Source organism: Emydura macquarii, unplaced genomic scaffold, assembly GCF_026122565.2.
Source record: "Emydura macquarii macquarii isolate MOO-44397 ecotype Brisbane River unplaced genomic scaffold, CSIRO-AGI_Emac_v2 contig_1451, whole genome shotgun sequence".
NCBI classification, from domain to species: Eukaryota; Metazoa; Chordata; order Testudines; family Chelidae; genus Emydura; species Emydura macquarii.
In genome coordinates, this window is record NW_027131588.1 from 8232126 (window position 1) to 8251187 (window position 19062).

The window sequence follows — 19062 nt, forward strand, 5'->3', positions numbered from 1 at the left end:
ACTAACACAATTGGAATTCTAGTACAGGTAGGCCTCTCCATTCCCCAAAGTTTACTTTCTACCTCATCTGTTAAGACAGTGTGGGAGTATTAAAGATAGTGAACTGTTCAGTTCCAATTGATATTTCTTTAAATACTCCTTGCTGTTTGGAGAGACTAAATGAGCACATGCGGGTTATGGAGCTCATTGAAGTAGACAGATATAGCATGAGACACAATGGCCAAACAGGTCATGCGCAGCATGAGAGAAAAATACAGTTGTGATTTCCAGGCAACAAACCAAGTGAGATTTAAAAAAAAACAAAACGAGATTTGGTTATCCCTATGAAGAGACCATTCCTTTTCCTTGTACTCCAGTCTCCAAAGAAAGATTGCACAGAATTAAGTGATAGCTGAAAGAAAATGGAAATGTCACTTTATTTATGTTTGTAAAAGTGATTTCTCTCCAAAGTTCATGTATAAATCAATTGGAAAATATTTAGAGAATTTCTGATTGATCCTATTAATGCTTACTGACTATGAAATGACATGGACTTCCTTACTGTTATTAAAGGTGCCCTGCTACACATGAAGCATGTCTCCTTTCTACAGTATACTCTAATATAATTACATAAACCAATTATTCATGTATTTCTGTTACAGCATCAATAAATTTGTGTGTTATTGGAAAAGGAATGGATGGTATATTATTTCTGCCAGGGAAGAGAATTCATTTTCCTGAGGGAAGACAGGGAGTGCTGTCTGGGCTCACCTGTTAACATCCGAGTCACTATCAAAGTTAAAAGATTTTATTAAAATAGAATGGAGCCATTTTATCCACATTGCCACTAATAAACATGTACATATTCTTATTTTATTTAGCCAGGCTATCTGAGAGCTTAGAATGTGACCAAGTTTCCTCTACAGTAGATTTGTGCTCTGTTTTGTCACCAAACACAAATATATAAATGACTTTAATTATATATCTTTATTCATTGTGAATGTCAATTGCTTTAAAGATAATAGCACATGTACGTATTACCGTATGCTTACGTGTTATAAAAAGGCCATTAATTTAGAGAGGTTGTGATCTAGCAGATTAGCTATGAGGAACTCCTGAGTTCTAATTCTTGTTTGCTACTAACTCATTGTGTAGATTTGGGTCAGTTAATTTCTCTTTCAGTTTCTACATCTGCTAAATGGGATAATGCTATTTACCTATCTCAACAGTGCTGCAAAGATTAGCTACTATTTGTACAGGGCTAATTATGATTACATATGAAAACCAGAAATAACCCCAAGAGTAGGACTGCTTTTATAAAGCCAGGTAATAACAAATTTACCTTTTACAACAGTGTGACTTAATATAGTCACCAAAGTGATGATTTTTTCCTTAGAAGACTGCCAAACACATTGCTCATGCTTTACAGTGAATATTTGTTCATCCAAATATATTCAGGCTCAGAGAAAAGGAAAATGAATTACTTAGTCTGTAAATTAAAGCAATCAAGGGCACAAGGCTAGCTCCAAAGTTGTTAGTGCAGATACACCCCTCTTGTATGTAGGGAACCTCACTGTACCTGATTGTTGTTGGTTTTTAATAAAGGTGGCGGTGGTTCATGATGTGGCGGTGAGGAAGCTGAACTGCTGTCACTGTCACTACCGTCACTTAGACTAACCCTGAGGAGAAAAGAGCCACAGAAATCAGATATAAAAACAAAGGCTACACACACTGCCACTCTTTGCTACACAAGCCATCGTTAATTATTGGAACTTGGAAAATGCAGCTGTGCTGTCAGTAAACGGCAGGCACCCAGCAGAAGTCACCCTACTCCTGCTTTGAAGCCTCCCAGCGGAATGAGGACTGTGCAATATGGAGAACTGGAATAACTGCCCTCCCACAAATCCTTCACCTTGACAACTATGCTGTTTAATTAACAGTTGTCACTGGCGCACAGAATCTCAGTGGGGCAGTGTTCTAGGTGTCCCAACTGCAGAACCCCCTTGGACATTGTGTGCAGGAGGAACAAGTTCTTAAAACATTTTAAAGAACAAAATGGGAATTCATCACAGCGACTCTTCCTTCCTTCCATAATCTTCCAAGCTTGCATATTTCCTGCTCATATAAATGTTTCACTGGAAGTGAATTGAGACATCCAAAATATAATAAGTTGATCATAAAATTATTTCATTACATTCTTTTTTCTGAATGACAAAGCACTTTTTCCACCCTAATGCTCAGCATAACACACAGTAACCGACACCGTGGGAGTTTTAAAATGGTTAGGAGCTTTATCTTTCTCAATGTCAGTCGTCAGAATTTGCTGGTATAATGCATCACAACGTGGCAACTTGCAACACAATCAATTTTTTTGGGATCCTATCCTCATCCTTTTATCCTCTACCCGAAGTCATAAGACTCAAAAGCAAGAGGAATGACATATAATTGCAGTAACTCTGCAAACCTCTGTTTCCCACTAACCGAACATGGAAAAGACAGATGGTTTTTTACTGTAAGAAGCAGATGGATAAAAGTCGGACATTTGGAAGGAACAAGTTGCACACGTGTCCAAGAGGAATGGTTTACGTTCTATATATTCTCACTGTGGACTGTCTGAATTTTGCATACATTTGAATTATTAACTGCATTACCCCTCTAATAATTTGTGGGCTTCCTTTGCAGTTGAGTCTCTTCAGAACTCCTGCAATTCACTGCCCACAATGAATGCAGACTTTGGGACTGGATTCCGAAGACCCTCTTTAATCTGATCCTGTATTGATGCAGATGATGGACCTGTGAAAAACCGCCTCAGTTACCAACAAGTGGGTTGGGAAAGAACAGTTACTTACCTCGTAACTGTTGTTCTTCGAGATGTGCTGCTCATGTCCATTCCCAGTTTAGGTGTGTGTGCATGCCACATGCACTGGTGCTGGAAAATTTTTCCATAAATGGTACCTGTATAAGCCAACTCTAGTGCCCCCTGCAGTGGCAAGCACATGCGCCCGAATATAGGTGCTGGCAGCTCGCCCTCCCTCTCAGTTCCTTCTTGCTGGAACTCCCAACTGAGGGGAAAGAAAGTGGGTGTGGAATGGACATGAGCAACATCTCAAAAAACAATAATTACGAAGTAACTGACTGTACTTTTTTCTTCGAGTGCTTGCTCACGTCCATTCCCAATTTAGGTAACTCACCCTCAGTGTCCCCGGAGGTGGGCAAGAGTTAATGGACATGACACTTGAAGCATCTCTCTGCTGAAGCCAGCATCATCCCGAGCTTGCTGCGTGAAGGCATAGTGGAACGCAAAGGTATGTACTGATGACCAGGTAGCTCCTCTGCAGATGTCCAAATGGGGACATGCACTTGGAAAGCTGCAGATGAAGCCTGTGCCCTCGGTGAGTGGGCTGTTAAGGATGCCGGAGGCGTGACTCCGGCCTGCTCATAATAGGTCTGAATACAGGCCGTGATCCACTTCGAGATTCACGGTGAGGACACCGGCAGTCCCTTCATTTGGTCTGCAACTGCGATGAAGACTTGCGTTGAGCAACTAAAAGGCTTGGTTCTGTTGATGTAAAAAGTCAGAGCCTGTGTCATGTCGAGACTATGCAGATCAGGGTGGATAAAAAAAATCAATGATTTTTTTTAAAAAAAAATTAAAAAATTGGATTTTTTAAAATTTAAATCTGATTTTTCAGATTTAAAAAAAAAAATCAAATAAAATGCTAAATTTCTCTCTCGTTTAAAAAAAAATAATAGTTACAATTAAATCTCATCACAAACATGCTAAACCTACACTTACAGTGTCATAAAAATTAATTAATGGCTCTAGTCTATCCAGCCTAACTACCAGCTCTTGAGTCTTGAAAGTTCTGGGCTTTCAGTTTCTGTTTCTCAGCAGACTAAAGTCACATGTGCAAAGAAAGGCTCAGGCTGGACAGGATTGTTGTTGTTCTGTGCTTATGTGGTGGTGGAGCTGGGCCAAGCAAGGCAGAGGATTTAGTTAAGACATTGCCTTAAAGACAGAGAGACAAAGGACGGAGGCAGAGTAGAAAGGAACAGTGAAAGAAAGAAAAAGGGAAGACGTTATTTAGCACACACACAGCTTTCTATATTCCCTCACACTTTTGCCACAGAAAAACGGTCATGGCTTCCCATGACCCTATCTGGGAATATTTTGGAGAAATTCCTTCCCTGGACTAGCAAATACCAACAAATATCAACAAGACACCATAGATGAAAACATTGCTTGGTTCATTTATGCCACAAATTCTCCTTTTCGCATTCTTAACAATAAATGCTTCATTGACATGGTTGAGTCCTTATGACCAGGCTGCACTGCATCTGGTAGAGCAGACATTGGTGGAAGGTTGCTAGATACAGTGTACGAGAAGGAACTTGAACAGTGTGCAAGAAATACTATGGGGAAGTTTGCCAGTTTAAGCTTTGATGGATGGAGCAATGTACACAATGATCCAGTGATATGTGCCTGTGACACAACAGAAGATGGGGTTGCATATCTTTCAGAAACAATAGATACATCGGAAAATGTCCATACAACAGAATATTTAAAAGAAATGGCAGTGAAAGTTGTAATAAACTGTGAACAAAAATTCAACTGTCACCTGCGCAGTTTTGTCACAGACAATGCTGCAAACATGAGAAGATACTAGAAGAATAAACAGAAGGATGCTCCTCAAGAACATATAGCTGCAGCGCCCATTTAATGCATCTTTTAGCCAAAGACTTAAGTACATCTTCTCCAGGAATAAAAGAAAATGTTGTTGAAGTCGCAAAATACTTCCCTAACAACCATTTTGCTTCAGCTTCACTGAAGAGAGCAGGAGGATCCAAACTAATTCTCCCTCAAGATGTTCAATGGAATTCTGTGGTTGATTGTTTTGAACAATTTATTAAGAACTGGCCTATTCTCAGAAAACTTTGTGAAGAAAACCATGATAAAATAGATGGAAGTATCTCATCTAAAGTATCTAACGCTGGATTAAAGAGGAATGTAGAGGATATGCTCAGTAGACTGAAGCCTATAGCCATTGCCTTAAACAAACTTCAGAGAAATTGTTGGTGCATTGCTGATGCCGTCAAAATTTGGAAGGCACTTCAAGAGACATTGAAGAAAGAAATACCTCACCAGAAAGTTAAACTGCAGGCAATAAAGAAGCGAACGGATCAAGCACTAACTCTGCCTCATTTTCTCGTGAACATTCTCGACCCCAGATATAAAGGTAGATGCCTATCTTCTGAAGATGCTGCTGCCGCCATGGCATGGGCATCTCAAAATCCCTCCTCAGTTATGCAGTCATCATAAATTTCAGGGCTGGAGTGGAACCATTTAAACAGTACATGTTTACTGATGATGTTTTGAACAAAGTCACTCCCCTGAATTGGTGGAAATCATTAGCCAGGCACCTTGAAACAGAGTTCCTTCAATTGCTAAGCCAATTTTTCACAGCAGTAGCTTCCTCTGCAGGCACGGAGAGAATATTTTCATTGTTTGGTATTATTCACTCAAAGTTAAGAAATCGAGTGGGAGTTGAAAAAGCAGGAAAACTCTTATTTCTGTTTCAGTTTATGAATCAAAATGACAGTGGGAGTGGGGAAGAAGAGATCTAGTTGTAGAAATTTGAAGGACAGCATATGTTTAGTGTTGTGATGACTGTAAGAGTTAATAAAATTTGAAAATTAAAAAAAAAAAAAAAAAATTAAGGACAGCTGTCAGCCGGCAACTCATTAGACTGCTGCAATTGCAAATGTGAAACATTTATGTAACATTTAAGATTTAGTTTAATAAAATATTAGCGTGTGTGTGTGTGTGTGTGTGTGTGTGTGAGATTTAGTTCTTACCATTCCTAATGTAGTGCTGCTGCATCTGCAGCTTGACACAGGTAATGAGTATTATGTACTATTTCCTAAATCAATAAAAATCAGGTTATCTAAAAATTACACAAAGTATACCCTCCCAGATGTTGTAAAATGCTGTATAGAGTTGTTAATTAACATGGTTTAGTGATCAGATTTGCACCATTGTTTAAGAAATATGTGAAGTAGTATAAGTGGGAAACTTGATTTAAATCAATCCACTCTGATGCAGATGCCTCTCTTCACTGGAGTTGTGAGGTTTGGGATAGAAAACCAGTAGGAATATATCAAGGTTAAGTGAAAGTGAGGGACTACCTTATGCAAAAAGGCCAGGTGTGGGTGTAGTTGGACCTTGTCCTTATAAAACACAGGGTAGGTGCAGTCCAAGGTTAATGCTCTGATCTCCAAGACCCATCTTGCAGATGTAATAGCCACCAGGAAAGCGACTTTCCAGGATAAGAACATAAAGAGACACGAGGCCAGGGGCTTGAGAAGGGGGGGCACAGTGAGTTTAGAGAGTACCAAATTCAGATCCCACTGAGGAGAAGGGTCTCTTGTTGGTGGAAAAAGCCCTTCTAAATCCCTTAAGAAAACTGGCCATCATTTCGTGTGAGAAAATTATCTTACCTTCCACTAGAGGGTGGAAAGCAGATATAGCCTCTACATGAACCTTAATGGATGAGAAATCCAGTCCCCCCTGCTTTAAGTGGAGCAGGTATTCCAAAATCATCAGGACTGATGCCTCCATTGGGGAAATGCCACGCTTGGCCATCCAGCGTTTCTGTTTAGCCCTCTAAGCTCATCTGGTAGATGGCTTTCTGCTCTCTAGGAGCACTGTTTGGACTTGGGTTGAGCCAGCAGCGTATTGTGGGTCTCTGGCACCCAGGGGCCAAACCTACATTTGCGCCCGCCCGAGGCCTCACATGACCAACCTCCCCCACCAGGGCAGGAGGGGTCCCAGCACTGCACCCCAGTAGCCCTGGGGAGGGGGGTCTGTACATGCATGGGGTGCAAATGTAGGCTTGGCTCCACTGCTCCCCTGCCCCGCACTTACATGCCACATGGCGCCCACCTCTCCCGCTCCAACCCCACAGCCCAGCGCTGGCTCGGAGAGGGCAGCCTCCCCCCTCCCCCCCAGCCTGGCTTCACGATGTACAGGGGGCACAGGAGGCTCCCACCCCCTGGTACGTCACTGTGGAGATCTGTTTCCCACTGTCCCCCACTCCTCCCTGATGTGGGGGCGGGTGCGGCTGGGAGCCGCGTGGGGAGCAGCGTGATGGGCTCTGGTCCCTGCGGCTCCCTCATTGTGCCCAGCACAGTCGCGGAGGGGCTGGGAGGACACTTGCTCCCCACTGTAGCAGGAGCCCTCGGCCGCCAGTGTAGTGCCAATAACCAGGACCTATCAGACTTCGGGAGCTAGGTCTGGAATGATCTCAAATTCTGATAGGTCCTAGTTATCGATACTACACTTGGTGCGGCCACAGGGCCCTAACCACCTGCGACAGCAGGGGGTGGCTCCTCCTCTGAGGGCCTGGCTGGCACCCCACTCAGGCCGGCGCCCAGGGGCATGGCCCCCTCACCTTCTCTGTACGCCACTAGGTTGAGCAGGCCTATTTCTCCCAACTCAGCCACGGAGCATCCATGCCATCAGCTCCAGATGGAGTAGGCGACCTTGATCTTGGGATCAAGTCGCGGCAGAAGGGTCCATTGCCTGGGCCCTGCTAGCTCTTGAAGCGTCCGGAACCAGTGTTGACGGGATCACACAGGTGCTACCAGGATGATCCGTGCTTTGTTCCTCTTCACCTTCTGCAGGACTTTGTGAATCAAAGGTATTGGTGGGAAGGCATACATGAGGCTCCCTGACAAGGAGGGGAGAGAGTGATGGAGCCTGCACTGAATCCCTGGCAGGAGCAAAACTGATGGCACTTTCTGTTGTCCCTGGTGGCGAAGAGATCCACTTAGGGATTGCCCCACATTTGGAAGATGTGAGTCACCACCTCCAGATGGAGGGACCACCCATGGTGAGAGCAAAAGACCTGTTGAGTCAGTCTGCCAAAGGGTTGTTGATACCCAGGAAGTGCACTGCTGTTGGGTGAATGTTGTGACTGATATAAAAGTTCCATAAGCGCATAGTCTCCTTGCACAGGGCTAGGGACCGGGCTCCCCATCTGTCGATATGGTATACAGAGGCTGTATTGTCTGAAAGTATCTGCACTACCTTGTTGGAGAGATGCAGCAGGAAAACTGCACAGGCCATGCAAATTGCCCTGCGTTCCCTGACATTGATGTGTAATGCCAGATCCCTTGCCGTCCCCATGCCAGGGTTTTTAGAGAATCCACGTGAGCCTCCCATCCCGAGTTCAAGGCATCAGAGATCAGCCTAACCGACAGCTGGGGTGTCTCGAAGGGCATTCCCGAGAACACCTGATGAGGCCTCGTCCACCACGTCAGAAAGGTAAGTATTTGCAGAGGGACCGTTAAGTATCCTGTCCAGATGATGTCTGACCAATGAGTATACTGATGCCAGCCACATCTGGAGGGGCCTGAGGTGCAGTCTGGCATGTCGAACCACGTAGGTACAGGCCATGTGGCCTAGGAGGCTGAAGGCATATCCTCACCGTAGTGAGGGGGACGGTCAAAATATGAGCTATCAACTCCGCCATTGTCCGGAACAAAAGCTCTGGCCTTGATAGAGTCCACAATCACCTCGATAAACTCTATTCTTTGCATAGGGACTGTTGATTTGTGCTTGTTTATTAGGAGGCCTAGCACTTGGGCAAGCATTCTGGGTAGTTGCGATACTGGCCTGGACTTGAGATCTTGATCTGCCCTTGATGAGCCAATTTGTCCAGGTAAGGAAACACCTGCACTTCTCTCCTTTGGAGGTAGGCTGCCACCACCAACATGCATTTGGATGAAGACCCTTCGTGCAGTAGAGAGGTCAGATGTAAGCACCGTGAATTGGTAATGGCGGTCTCCTACCGTAAACTGTAGGAACCTCCTGTGAGCAGGGAAGATCGAAATGTGAAAGTAGGTGTCCTTTAAATTGAGGTCAGCGTACCAGTCACCAGAATCCAGTGAAGGAATAATGGTGACTAGGGAAACCGTACGAAAACTTTAGCTTTTTGAGATACTTGTTGAGGTGCCTTAAGTCCAGGATGGGTCTCATACTTCCTTTTGCTTTTGGAATCAGGAAGTAATGGGAATAAAATCCCCAACCCCTTAGGTCCTGAGGGACCTCTTCCACTGCACCCACCTGCAAGAGTGCTTGCACCTCCTGAGCGAGGAGTTGCTTGTGAGAGGGGTCCCTGAAGAGTGACAGGGAAGGAGGATGGTAAAGCGGGAGTGAGACAAACTGGAGGGTGTAAACCAACAGCCACCATACTGAGCACCCATCAGTCCAATGTTATGGTAGCTCAGGCTGAGAGAAAATGGGCTAAAACAGGAAGAGAACAGAAGGGGGGTTGGATCCATGGGTAGAACTGGTAGGTCGCCCTCGGGTGCACTTTCAAAAGGCTTGCTTTCAGCCTCGGTTGTAGCAGCTGGAGCCCAGTTGAGAGGCAGCAGATTGCGAGTGGCTCTGTTGTCTTTTGTATTTTTTATTCTCTCTCTTATAGGCATGTCTGTGCAGCTGGTCCCCAAACTGTTGCTGATTTTGAGGTGTGAAGCGTCTCCTGGATGATGGCGGAGTATATAGGCCAAGGGACCACAGTGTTGTTCTTGAGTCTTCCGTGCCATGCAGCCTAGAATCTATCTGTTCGGCGAAGAGGGCCGTGCCATCAAAGGGGAGGTCCTGAATTGATTGTTGTACCTCTGACAAAACGCCCGAGGACTGCAGCCACGAAGCCGGTCTCATCGATACTGCCGAAGCCATGGTCCTGGCTGCAGAGTCCGCTGCATCAGAGGCAGCTTTCAAAGATGCCCTGGCTACAATTCTTCCCTCCTCCAAGATGGCTCTGAACTCTTGTTTGGGGGAGTGGGTAGGAGGGGGGACAATGAGTCCGTACACTTTTCTAGCGACTGCCAGATATTAAAATGATACCTGCTCAGCAGTACCTGTTGGTTTGCCATTCGTAGCTGTAGGCTAGCAGTGGAATAATTTTTGGACCAAATAAGTCCAGTCTCTTTGCCTACTTATTTTTGAGGGTCTAACTCACTTTACCCTGTCTGTCCCTTTAGCTGGCAGCGGTGACCACCAGTGATCCCGGTGAGGGGTGGGTGTAAAAGTATTCGAACCCCTTTGCTGATACATAGTATTTCCTCTCTGGCTTTTTTGACATGCAGGGCAAGGAGGCCGGGGTTTGCCACAGCACTTTGGCCAGTTTAACCACCTCTTCATGCACAGGGAGGGCCACTCTACCGGGAGCTGCTGACGCCAGGATATCAAAGAGCTCATCCAATGGTTCATGTAGCTCCTCTATTTTGGGGCCCAGGTTGGACGTGACTCTTTTTAACAGATCTTGGTGGGACCTGAAGTCATCCAGCTGAAGAAGGTTCCACTACTGCCTCGACGAAGAAGAGGCCGGTAGCTGAGATGAGGGAGGAGCTGCTACTCTGGATGGGGTGATCCCTTGCAGACTCCAGGCCTGTGAGAACCTTCCTGGTCCGATTCCATGTCTAGATGTGGTGCCGAGCTCTAGAGAATAGAGGACTTCGATACCAATGTACCTCTCGTGGAACTAGCCTGCGGGATCCCAGATGGAAACCCACACCAGTAAGGCCAGGGACCTGGCCATTGTCCTTGTGGCCACATCCCCATTGGCGGCACTGTCGGGAAGCTGGGCATTGGAGTCGGGGTCTGTCTTGTCTGAATTCCCTTCCCACTTTCCAAGGATGAGGCGCCACTGTCCAATGGCCAAGGCGGTGCCGATTCTGAATATCTCCCAGTGCTGTGTGGAATGTGGTCAAATTCTGGCACTGGTGAGTGGTACAGAGAGCCTGAGTGATGGGTGTGACAGGACTGGCTCTTGTCCTTCCGTTTCTTGTAAGGACTAGGAGAGCGGGGTTGAGGTGCCGGGGAAACGTGCCATGAGTCCAGCGATCTGTGTTGTTGCTCTGCTGCCCGGTGCCGATCTTCCGGGGACCAGTGGCAAGAACCTGGTCTGTCACTGTCTTGACCCAGAGAGCCTGTTAACTCCAGAGACTGTCTGTGCACCCGTCAACGGTGTCTGGGGGATGGGGACTGCTGAGCAGATCTGTTAGCCGGCTTGTCATTCGATAGGTTCCCCGCCGGTGCTGGGTCTTGGTGTGGCGGCCTGCCATCTCCCAGCATTGGCGGCACGGGCATTGCCACGAGGCCCTTCATTGCCTGAAAAGCCTCCGGGGTTGATGGCACCACCAGGTTGTGAGGTCCTCTACCACTACCTGGGGTCAGTGGAGGGCCCGGTGCCAGGGTTGAAGCTCATAGTGGTGAGGGACCCTTTGGAGGTGGGGAAGATTGGCGACCTGACACAGGTCATGTCTTAGTCTTATCCATTGGGAGCAACCCCATTCAATGCGTGTCTTCTTAGACCTCTTTTTCGATACCAGAGATGGTGATTGATGCCGAGAGGACGAAGAGGGCACCGGAGGGGCACTACGTACAGAGCTTACTGTGCTCAGTGCAGGCCAGGCTCTAACATTGGTCTAAGTGCCAACTCCATCAGAATGGCCTTAAGATGAATATCCTGGTCTTTCTTAGTCCATGGGTGAAAACGTTTACAGATTTTGCACCTCTCATGGATATGGGCTTCCCCCATACACTTTAGGCAACTTTGATACGGGTCGCTCCTCAGCACAGGCTTCTTAAATAAGTGCAGGGCTTATATCCTGGGGAACGGGGCATGCACCGACCCTGGAGCTCTCACAATTACAATGCTATGACTAACTATTGAAAAAACAATCAACTATATACACTAGAACAACAGAAAAAAAAAAACCCTGTAGATTTAGCTAGAGAACTTGCAAAGGCAAGAGATGTTCCAGCACCATCACTGGTGGCAAGATGGAACTTAGAGGGAGGGTGAGCTGGCAGCACCTCTATGCAGGTGCATGTGTGTGTCACTGCAGAAGGCACTAGAGCCGGCTTGTACGGATACCACTAGGGGAAAAAGTTTTCCGGCACACACACCTAAATCGGGAATGGACATGAGCAAGCACTCGAAGAAGAAGGTTGTTGATGGAGGTTCTTCCTCCCATCTTTAAACCCACGTATCATTGCTTCACTGACTGGGGAGACAACCTGAGGCTATCAACTGACTGTTCTACTGGTGAAGGTACTTTGACTACTTAGAAGAATGACAACCGGAAAGAATTAGAAAATTCAGCAAGGAGACCGCTCCACCCCTGCTGAGTAGGGGAGACTGCCCAGCCAATAACAGAGGGAAGCCCACTAGAGCCCCATTGCTGACACTCCTGGGACTTCTTCCATGTTCATGTGGCTGTGAAACAAAACACAATCTCCCAAAGCCTTCCCAGAGACCCAAGAGGAGGAATTTGGGGGAATAACGGCATATATGTTAAACTATTACTCAACAATGGTCCGTCTTTTTAAATCCAGCCCAATTAAACTTGCTTTGTTTTGTTTAAATATAAAAAATAATCAAAACTGGCAAGACATTTTCTAGTTTGAATAAACAGAATAAAAGATGTAGGGTTTTTTTTATTACTTTCTGGGTAAAAGTAAAATTTTGTCAACAAAACTTGTAAGCCACACCATTGCATATTCTTCATATGCCACGTTTTACAGAAAAACTATTTTAGGGATGCGTCAACATTTCAGGTTTTAAAAAAAGTTGTCTTTTTTAATCTCTTCAGCATAAAGCTAGGCTCTCTTATTATCATGAGTTGAAATGTACAGGATTTGGAGGAAGAGAAAAAAAATCCTATCTACTAAATTGTTTTAAGTCACTACAAATGTCTTAAAATCTCTCCCCCCTGGATAACACAGTTACGATTTAACTATTCACTATCTTAAAGAGGCCAGGGCTAAAAGCTCAACTTTACCTTCTGTTTCTTACGCACATGCAGAGTGCTGCAAAGTTTGGGCTGTATACATTGCATGGAGGGGAATATGTACTTGTTTTTTAAAAAAAAGTTACCGAGTTAAAAAAAAATTAGAGAAACATTTCTATTTGTCTAAGTTTTGCAAAGTTTTATTTAGAAACACCAACATCCCCAAACAACAACAAAAAACCCTCTACAGTTGGAGATAGATTAGACCTAAAAGTGCTTTTAAATTATATTTAACAATCTTCTAATTCAGAGGTTCTCAAACTGAGATCTATAGAATGGTGGCTGTTCATAGGGCCTGCTTTTCTCCTTGATTCCAGCTGATAAACTGCATTACAGAGACAGCTAAAATACATTTAATACTTTCCTAATATTACTCTTCCATGCAAGCAATTGCTGAAATTGATACTTAGATGTTATGCGATCATGAAGAATAGGGCAAGAAGTCCACAAGAATCCCTTTAAGAAGAAGTACCTACCCACTATGAAAAGGTTTGAGAGGCTCTGTTCCACCTTGACCAGGATTTTAAATGACATATGGAAATAGCTTTAAACTAAGTCATGAATCTCTCATTTGTTATGTCATAGTGAAGTCACAGTCAGGATGCAAGAGAGACAATAAAAAAATCAGATCAGCAATCTCATCATTTTTGGGACTAGTATTGCAACACATCTGCATGCACTGGACACTATGTAAATTGCTTAGATAATTCCCTCTAAAACAATGAGCTTTGAGAACTTTATATATGTTAATCACAACATTCACAGGATAATGACTGCACAGAATCAGGAAGGACCTGATTCTGCTCTCAATTACGTCAGTGTGAATCAAGAACAACCCAGCAGATTCACAACAGTGTAAAGCCAGTTAAAGTTAGAGGAGAATATTAGACCCAAACTGACCAAATGGTTGTGTGTAGGAGCAGGTCACATCTGCATAGTTTAGAAGTGGCACTGCATATGTGTATTCTTTGTGGAAATTGAATAAATTTCCTCACTATTTGCTGGGCGAAAGCTATTTCAGTTTTGTAAAAAATTAATCTGTCATAACTCCTGCCAGCATACTACTTCAGGCTTCAAGTTGTTTACAGTTACAAGATACTCACCTGCGACCTCTGCTTCCTCCACAAGTATTTACAGGCCTCTCCATTTCAGAGTCATTCTCATTCTCATCTGCTTCATCCGATTCATCTTCATTATCATCAGAATGCAGATCTTTCATTATAGACCTCAAGGGACCTGACCAACAGAAACAACAAACAGACATAAACCAACAATTTGAATTCAAATTCACTTTGCAATGTTCAAAACAGATCAGTCTATTACCTAGTTTTATGGGGGGTGGAGGGGAAATCCGAAGTATTAGAGGTGGGGGAAAGACTTTGAAGCATTAAACGAATGAATGCACTAGGCGCTTATGCTGCAGACACTTGCACATGAATCACTTACTTATATGAGCAGTCTTGTTGACTTCAATGGGTTTACTCATAATAGTAAAGTGACTTATGTGCCTAAGTGTTCATGGGATTGGTCCCCTGGAATGTAGCTGAGGCAAAATATTTTCACACCAAATATTCTCCACTGCATGTTTTAATTTAAGGAAAATGGAGTGTTCTTATTTTTATTAGTATAAATGAGACACTTACAAGCTGCTAGGCTTCCCCTCTTCCTCAAAGGTTATTCTATCTAGATCAATAAAGTTCTACAGGCACATATTGGCAATAGTACATTTGTTAGGCTAATCCATGTATTGAAAAGCAGGGTTTAATAAATCATTCTGATTGTAACTTGTTCTGGCTAAGGCAGTCTTTGTCTGCCTGTTTTTGATCTATTTAGATAAAGCTGTTCCTTTTATTTCAAGGTCAATTTCAGGTCAAGCAAGCACTTTGCTAGCGTTCATATGTAACAAGTATGTCAAGCCCATGCAACATTGTCGTTTCTTCTCTCTTGAATTAATTTGGGGTGCTCAGCCTGGCTCTCCTATAAGACTATGAAAATTAATTTAGGATTTAGTTCCTTCATTGAACCTTTTATTTATTTTGCTATAAAAGATGGTTGTACAACAGTGAATGTTTAACATATCTACGAAATAAAAAACAGGACAGCTGCTTAAAAGGAGCATGGGTAAGGGGAGTCCAGGTTGGGAGGCTGAAGAAAGTGAATCAGACCACAAAGAGAGTTTGATTCTAGTGGTGGTGGCAGCAGTTTATTACATTTTATAGTGCCTTCAACACACGAATCTCAAAGTACTTTGCTATCCTTAATGATTTAAGCATCACAATACTCTTGTAAGATAGTTAAAGCTCTGTTGGCGTTTCGGGACCATGCTTTAACAATGAGACTATACTTCCCCCAGGTACAGGACTGTGATGTAAATTATTTCAATTCTGACAGAGATCACACCAGGTGCACCTGGAGTGGCTTTGTCCAGAGTTAACAGTGCTCACTGTCTTTAAGAACTATATTTAAAATGGTTTACAAGTAAGGCTGTGCAAGATTTGTTTAAGTTGGCATGATTTGGGCAAATTCAATTCAGTGGGTTCTGTTCTGTGTTTACACACCTTGAGGTCTGCTTGGAGCCAGGCCCACATGGGGCTGACAGCCTTGTGCCCAGTGCATCAGACATTTGCATAGACCACAGAACAGACAACTCTCATGACGACAGATTACCAGCTGAGACACTGCAGAGGCCAGCAGTGAGCTCAGGCCCCTGATCTGGACAGGACACCCATCGTTAGCTTCTAATAAATGTATGTGGAGGATAGTGGTGAATTCCCTCCCCTGGAGTTGGGGAAGAAGATCAACTGCACCACCACCATGGGGACTGGAGACAGATTTACAGTTCTGATCCCCTAGAAGATATTCCTTTTGGCCAACTGCCTTCTTGCCTGTTGCTCTCTGTGAGGAATGAATGGGTGAGGGGCGGGACAGACGAAGAGAATGAGTGGAAGGGCTAAAGAAGGGAATTAATGGGACATTATGAGAAAGAGGATATATCTGAAGAGAGACAGAAGGAAGGAGAGATTAAGAGGGAGGAGGAAGAGAGAAGAAAGATTAGGAAACTAAACCAAAGGATAAGAGAGGAAGAGAAAGAAAAAGAAAAAGGGAAAGTATTAACATTCAAAAATGAAGCAAAAATAGACAAGATGGAAGATGTAGAAGGAGGAGGAAAGGAGCAAAGAAGAAGAACAAAAACAAGCGGGGCAACAGTAGGTTAAAAACTAATATTGTATTCAAATTTAACAATATAATGTAAATATTTAATCTCACATACTGGCCATCATTAAAAACCAACATTTACCAGTTAAAGTGCTTGGAGGTACCATAATTTTCTCTTGTTTTGGTAGAAGATTGCAGGTCGCTCTAAACACCTTGACCCTCCTGTGACCCTATTTGCCTTCACCAGTCCTTCTTAGAGTTTTGTGTTTGTTTGAACCCAAAGTGAAGCAAAAAAATGAAACCAGTGAGTTCTCCTCAACTGCCCCACACAGTCTGCTTCCCTAACAAGCCCAAACTATCTCTTTACCTTTAAGTGTTGTCTTTGTACATGCAACTTATGCATACCTGAGTATGCGCAGCATAGGGGCCTCTTATCTCCTACTCCTGATGTCTTCTGGGGGAAATTAGATGACCTTTTCTTTGGCCCTCCACAGGGTTGCCAGCTAGCCTCTTATGTAGAAAGTCCTCCCACACCAGACACACAGACATACATTCACCTTAGGCATCTCCAGAGGCACAGGTCAGACTGCCACACAATATCCCATCCTCCATCCCCAATACAAACACACTTACACTACAGCAGAATGGAAGATGTATTCACTTAACAGGAAATTCCAAGAACAGGAGCAACTATTGGCACTTACTGCTGTGACCACACACCTACAGACAAACCACCCTCTCTCTAACTGTGTTGGTGGTGGGATGGGTAGAAAGAAGAGCTACCACTTATTCTGCAAAAGGTTCAGAATTAGAAGGGAGTTAATCTGTGCAATGTCCCATGTAACACTCAGGAAGTGGAAGGGGCCAAACTGTACCCTCCTAAAGATAATAGGAGGAGAGGAAAGTAATAGGTCACCAGCTTCCCTCCTTGAAAAGATAGCAAAGAGTAAGGAAAATGTACAGGCCTGCTGGTGGGGTAATGGGGCAGCCCAGACATGTCACCATTAAGGTTTTTGTGAATACTGGTGGGATTCAGTGTAAAAGATTTTGCACAGCCTTAGTTACAAGCCAAGTGTCTGAAGCTGATGATGCAAGAACAGCCTATTTTTTTCTTGTTGTCTTTGTCTAAAAATAGGTATAACACACTGCAAACATTGCGGTGAGAACACAGAGCCAATCATTTATGGTCACTTCATAAAAATCTGACAGATTTGCACTCAGTTTAGATTTGTTTTTTAAACCAAATCCTCTCCCTGGGGGTACTAATCTATTCTATTTTAATGGAAAAAAACAAGTCTGAGAAATATAGATGCATACACTGAAACAAATTCAATTTTAATTAGTCAAAAGCTTCTCCCTTAAAACAAGTGGATCAAGAAATCAGTTGTACAATTTGACAAAGTCAAGGAAAAAAGCCAAACAGAAACTAAGTGGTTTAATAGCTCTTATGAATCTCAGTTGATTTATACAAAAACCGGTTTGGCAGGGTCTCCTGGCAGAAACTTACATTTCTTTACTGAGTTCTGCGGGAGCCAAAATTATTAGCCAGAAAATCTAAATGTGTCCTTAAAGACTAACAATAATCTTCTCCCGTGTCACATTATTTTAAAAAGTAAATATATATTATTCTGGAAATTTAAGGACCTAAACCCGTGAGGTGCTAAGTGCCATCCAACTCCTAATAAATTTTGTGTGTGTGTGTGTGTGTGTGTGCGTGTGCGTGTGCGTGTGTACGTACACACGTACGTGAGGGAGGCAACTCACTGGATTGGATTTTTGGCTCACAATTCTGCAAAGGGATACACAAGTACAGACCCTTATTCCATATACAAAGTCTGATTAACTCCTGTGGGGCTCTGTGAAGGAATAAGGATCCTCATGTACTGATTCCTCTGCAAGATTAGGACTGCAAGATCTTTAAGATCTAGCATCTGTAAAATGTCTAGCACATTTTTTGATGCTATGTAACTAAAATAAATAACCATCCTCTTCTGAATAAAATATACATTTTTCTCTTTCTGCTTCTTACATGTTCTGATCATGTTCACATACACCTTGGAAAAAATGGATGAAGCAGAACAGAGGCTAATTCCCTATTTCAGACTGAAAAAGACAGCAGAAAAGTGGTAATGAGATGCCATCAGTTATGTTGTTGGTTGGCCCCTTCATTTCACACTTTCTTTTCCTTTTTGGTACCTTGTTGTCTGCTGTTCTGAGATGGTGTAAAACTGGAGCTGGAACTTGAGGTTGAACTGGCAGGGCTAGGCTGTTCAGACTTAAAAAAACAAACACAAACACACAGTAGTAAATACAATTTGCTCCAAATTTTAACAGCAACAAAAGAGCACAGTTTACTGCTTCATGCACTTTTCTGCAAGGAAAAATACCACTAAACAGGATGATATCGATAATAATAATTATTTCCTGGACATTTCATGGTGCCAGAGAGCAAAAAGGCCTACAAATTGCTATGCATGCGAAACATACACACTGTTGCAGGTCATCTACAAAAGTTTTGTTTGACAAAACCAACACTCTACACAATAAGCTATCAATGCCCTATTTGAAAAGTTATACAGCACATGGTTTTAAATGAGTTTATAATGCAAGAATCCCAATGGTATAATGCAGGCTTGTCATACTTTAGCTGCCATGTTTTCCTAATTAATCATGACTAGGACTCTAGGAGGCAGAAGGGACCCAAGTAAAGCAGGCTAAATGACAAACAGAAAAAGGCTAGGACAATTTTTTTTTAAACCATCACCAACGGACATATTATAGATAAATAAAATATATTTTTCTGCTCCAATTGGGTTTCTCCTCAGCACAACACTTCTCCTTTACGGAAAAAACCCTACAGATTTTAATGAAGACTGAACCAAAAAGGTTAAATTTTTCTAAAAGTATAGATTTCAATAGAACATCTTTCTATAGAATTGTTAAAACAAACTTTTAGCACTCAACAGAGAATCATATCCTTGCAACAGAATTCTATAGAAAGTATATCATTTTCTATTAATTCTATAAATTGCTTAGAATAATTTCTGTAGAACCCTATTGGTT

At 43.3% G+C, this 19062-nt stretch overlaps 1 protein-coding gene across 3 annotated transcripts in view; it reads right to left on the reverse strand.

Moving 5' to 3' along the window:
- MLLT3 (MLLT3 super elongation complex subunit) overlaps window positions 1-19062 on the reverse strand; it is a 203838-nt gene that overhangs the window by 15574 nt on the left and 169202 nt on the right. For all 3 annotated transcript variants that reach the window (XM_067553147.1, XM_067553146.1, XM_067553148.1), the window contains 3 exons: window positions 18196-18274; window positions 13947-14079; window positions 1559-1658 (listed from right to left, as the gene is read on the reverse strand). In XM_067553147.1, coding sequence (XP_067409248.1) covers window positions 1559-1658; window positions 13947-14079; window positions 18196-18274 — 312 coding nt within the window. The remainder of the gene's footprint in view (window positions 1-1558; window positions 1659-13946; window positions 14080-18195; window positions 18275-19062) is intronic.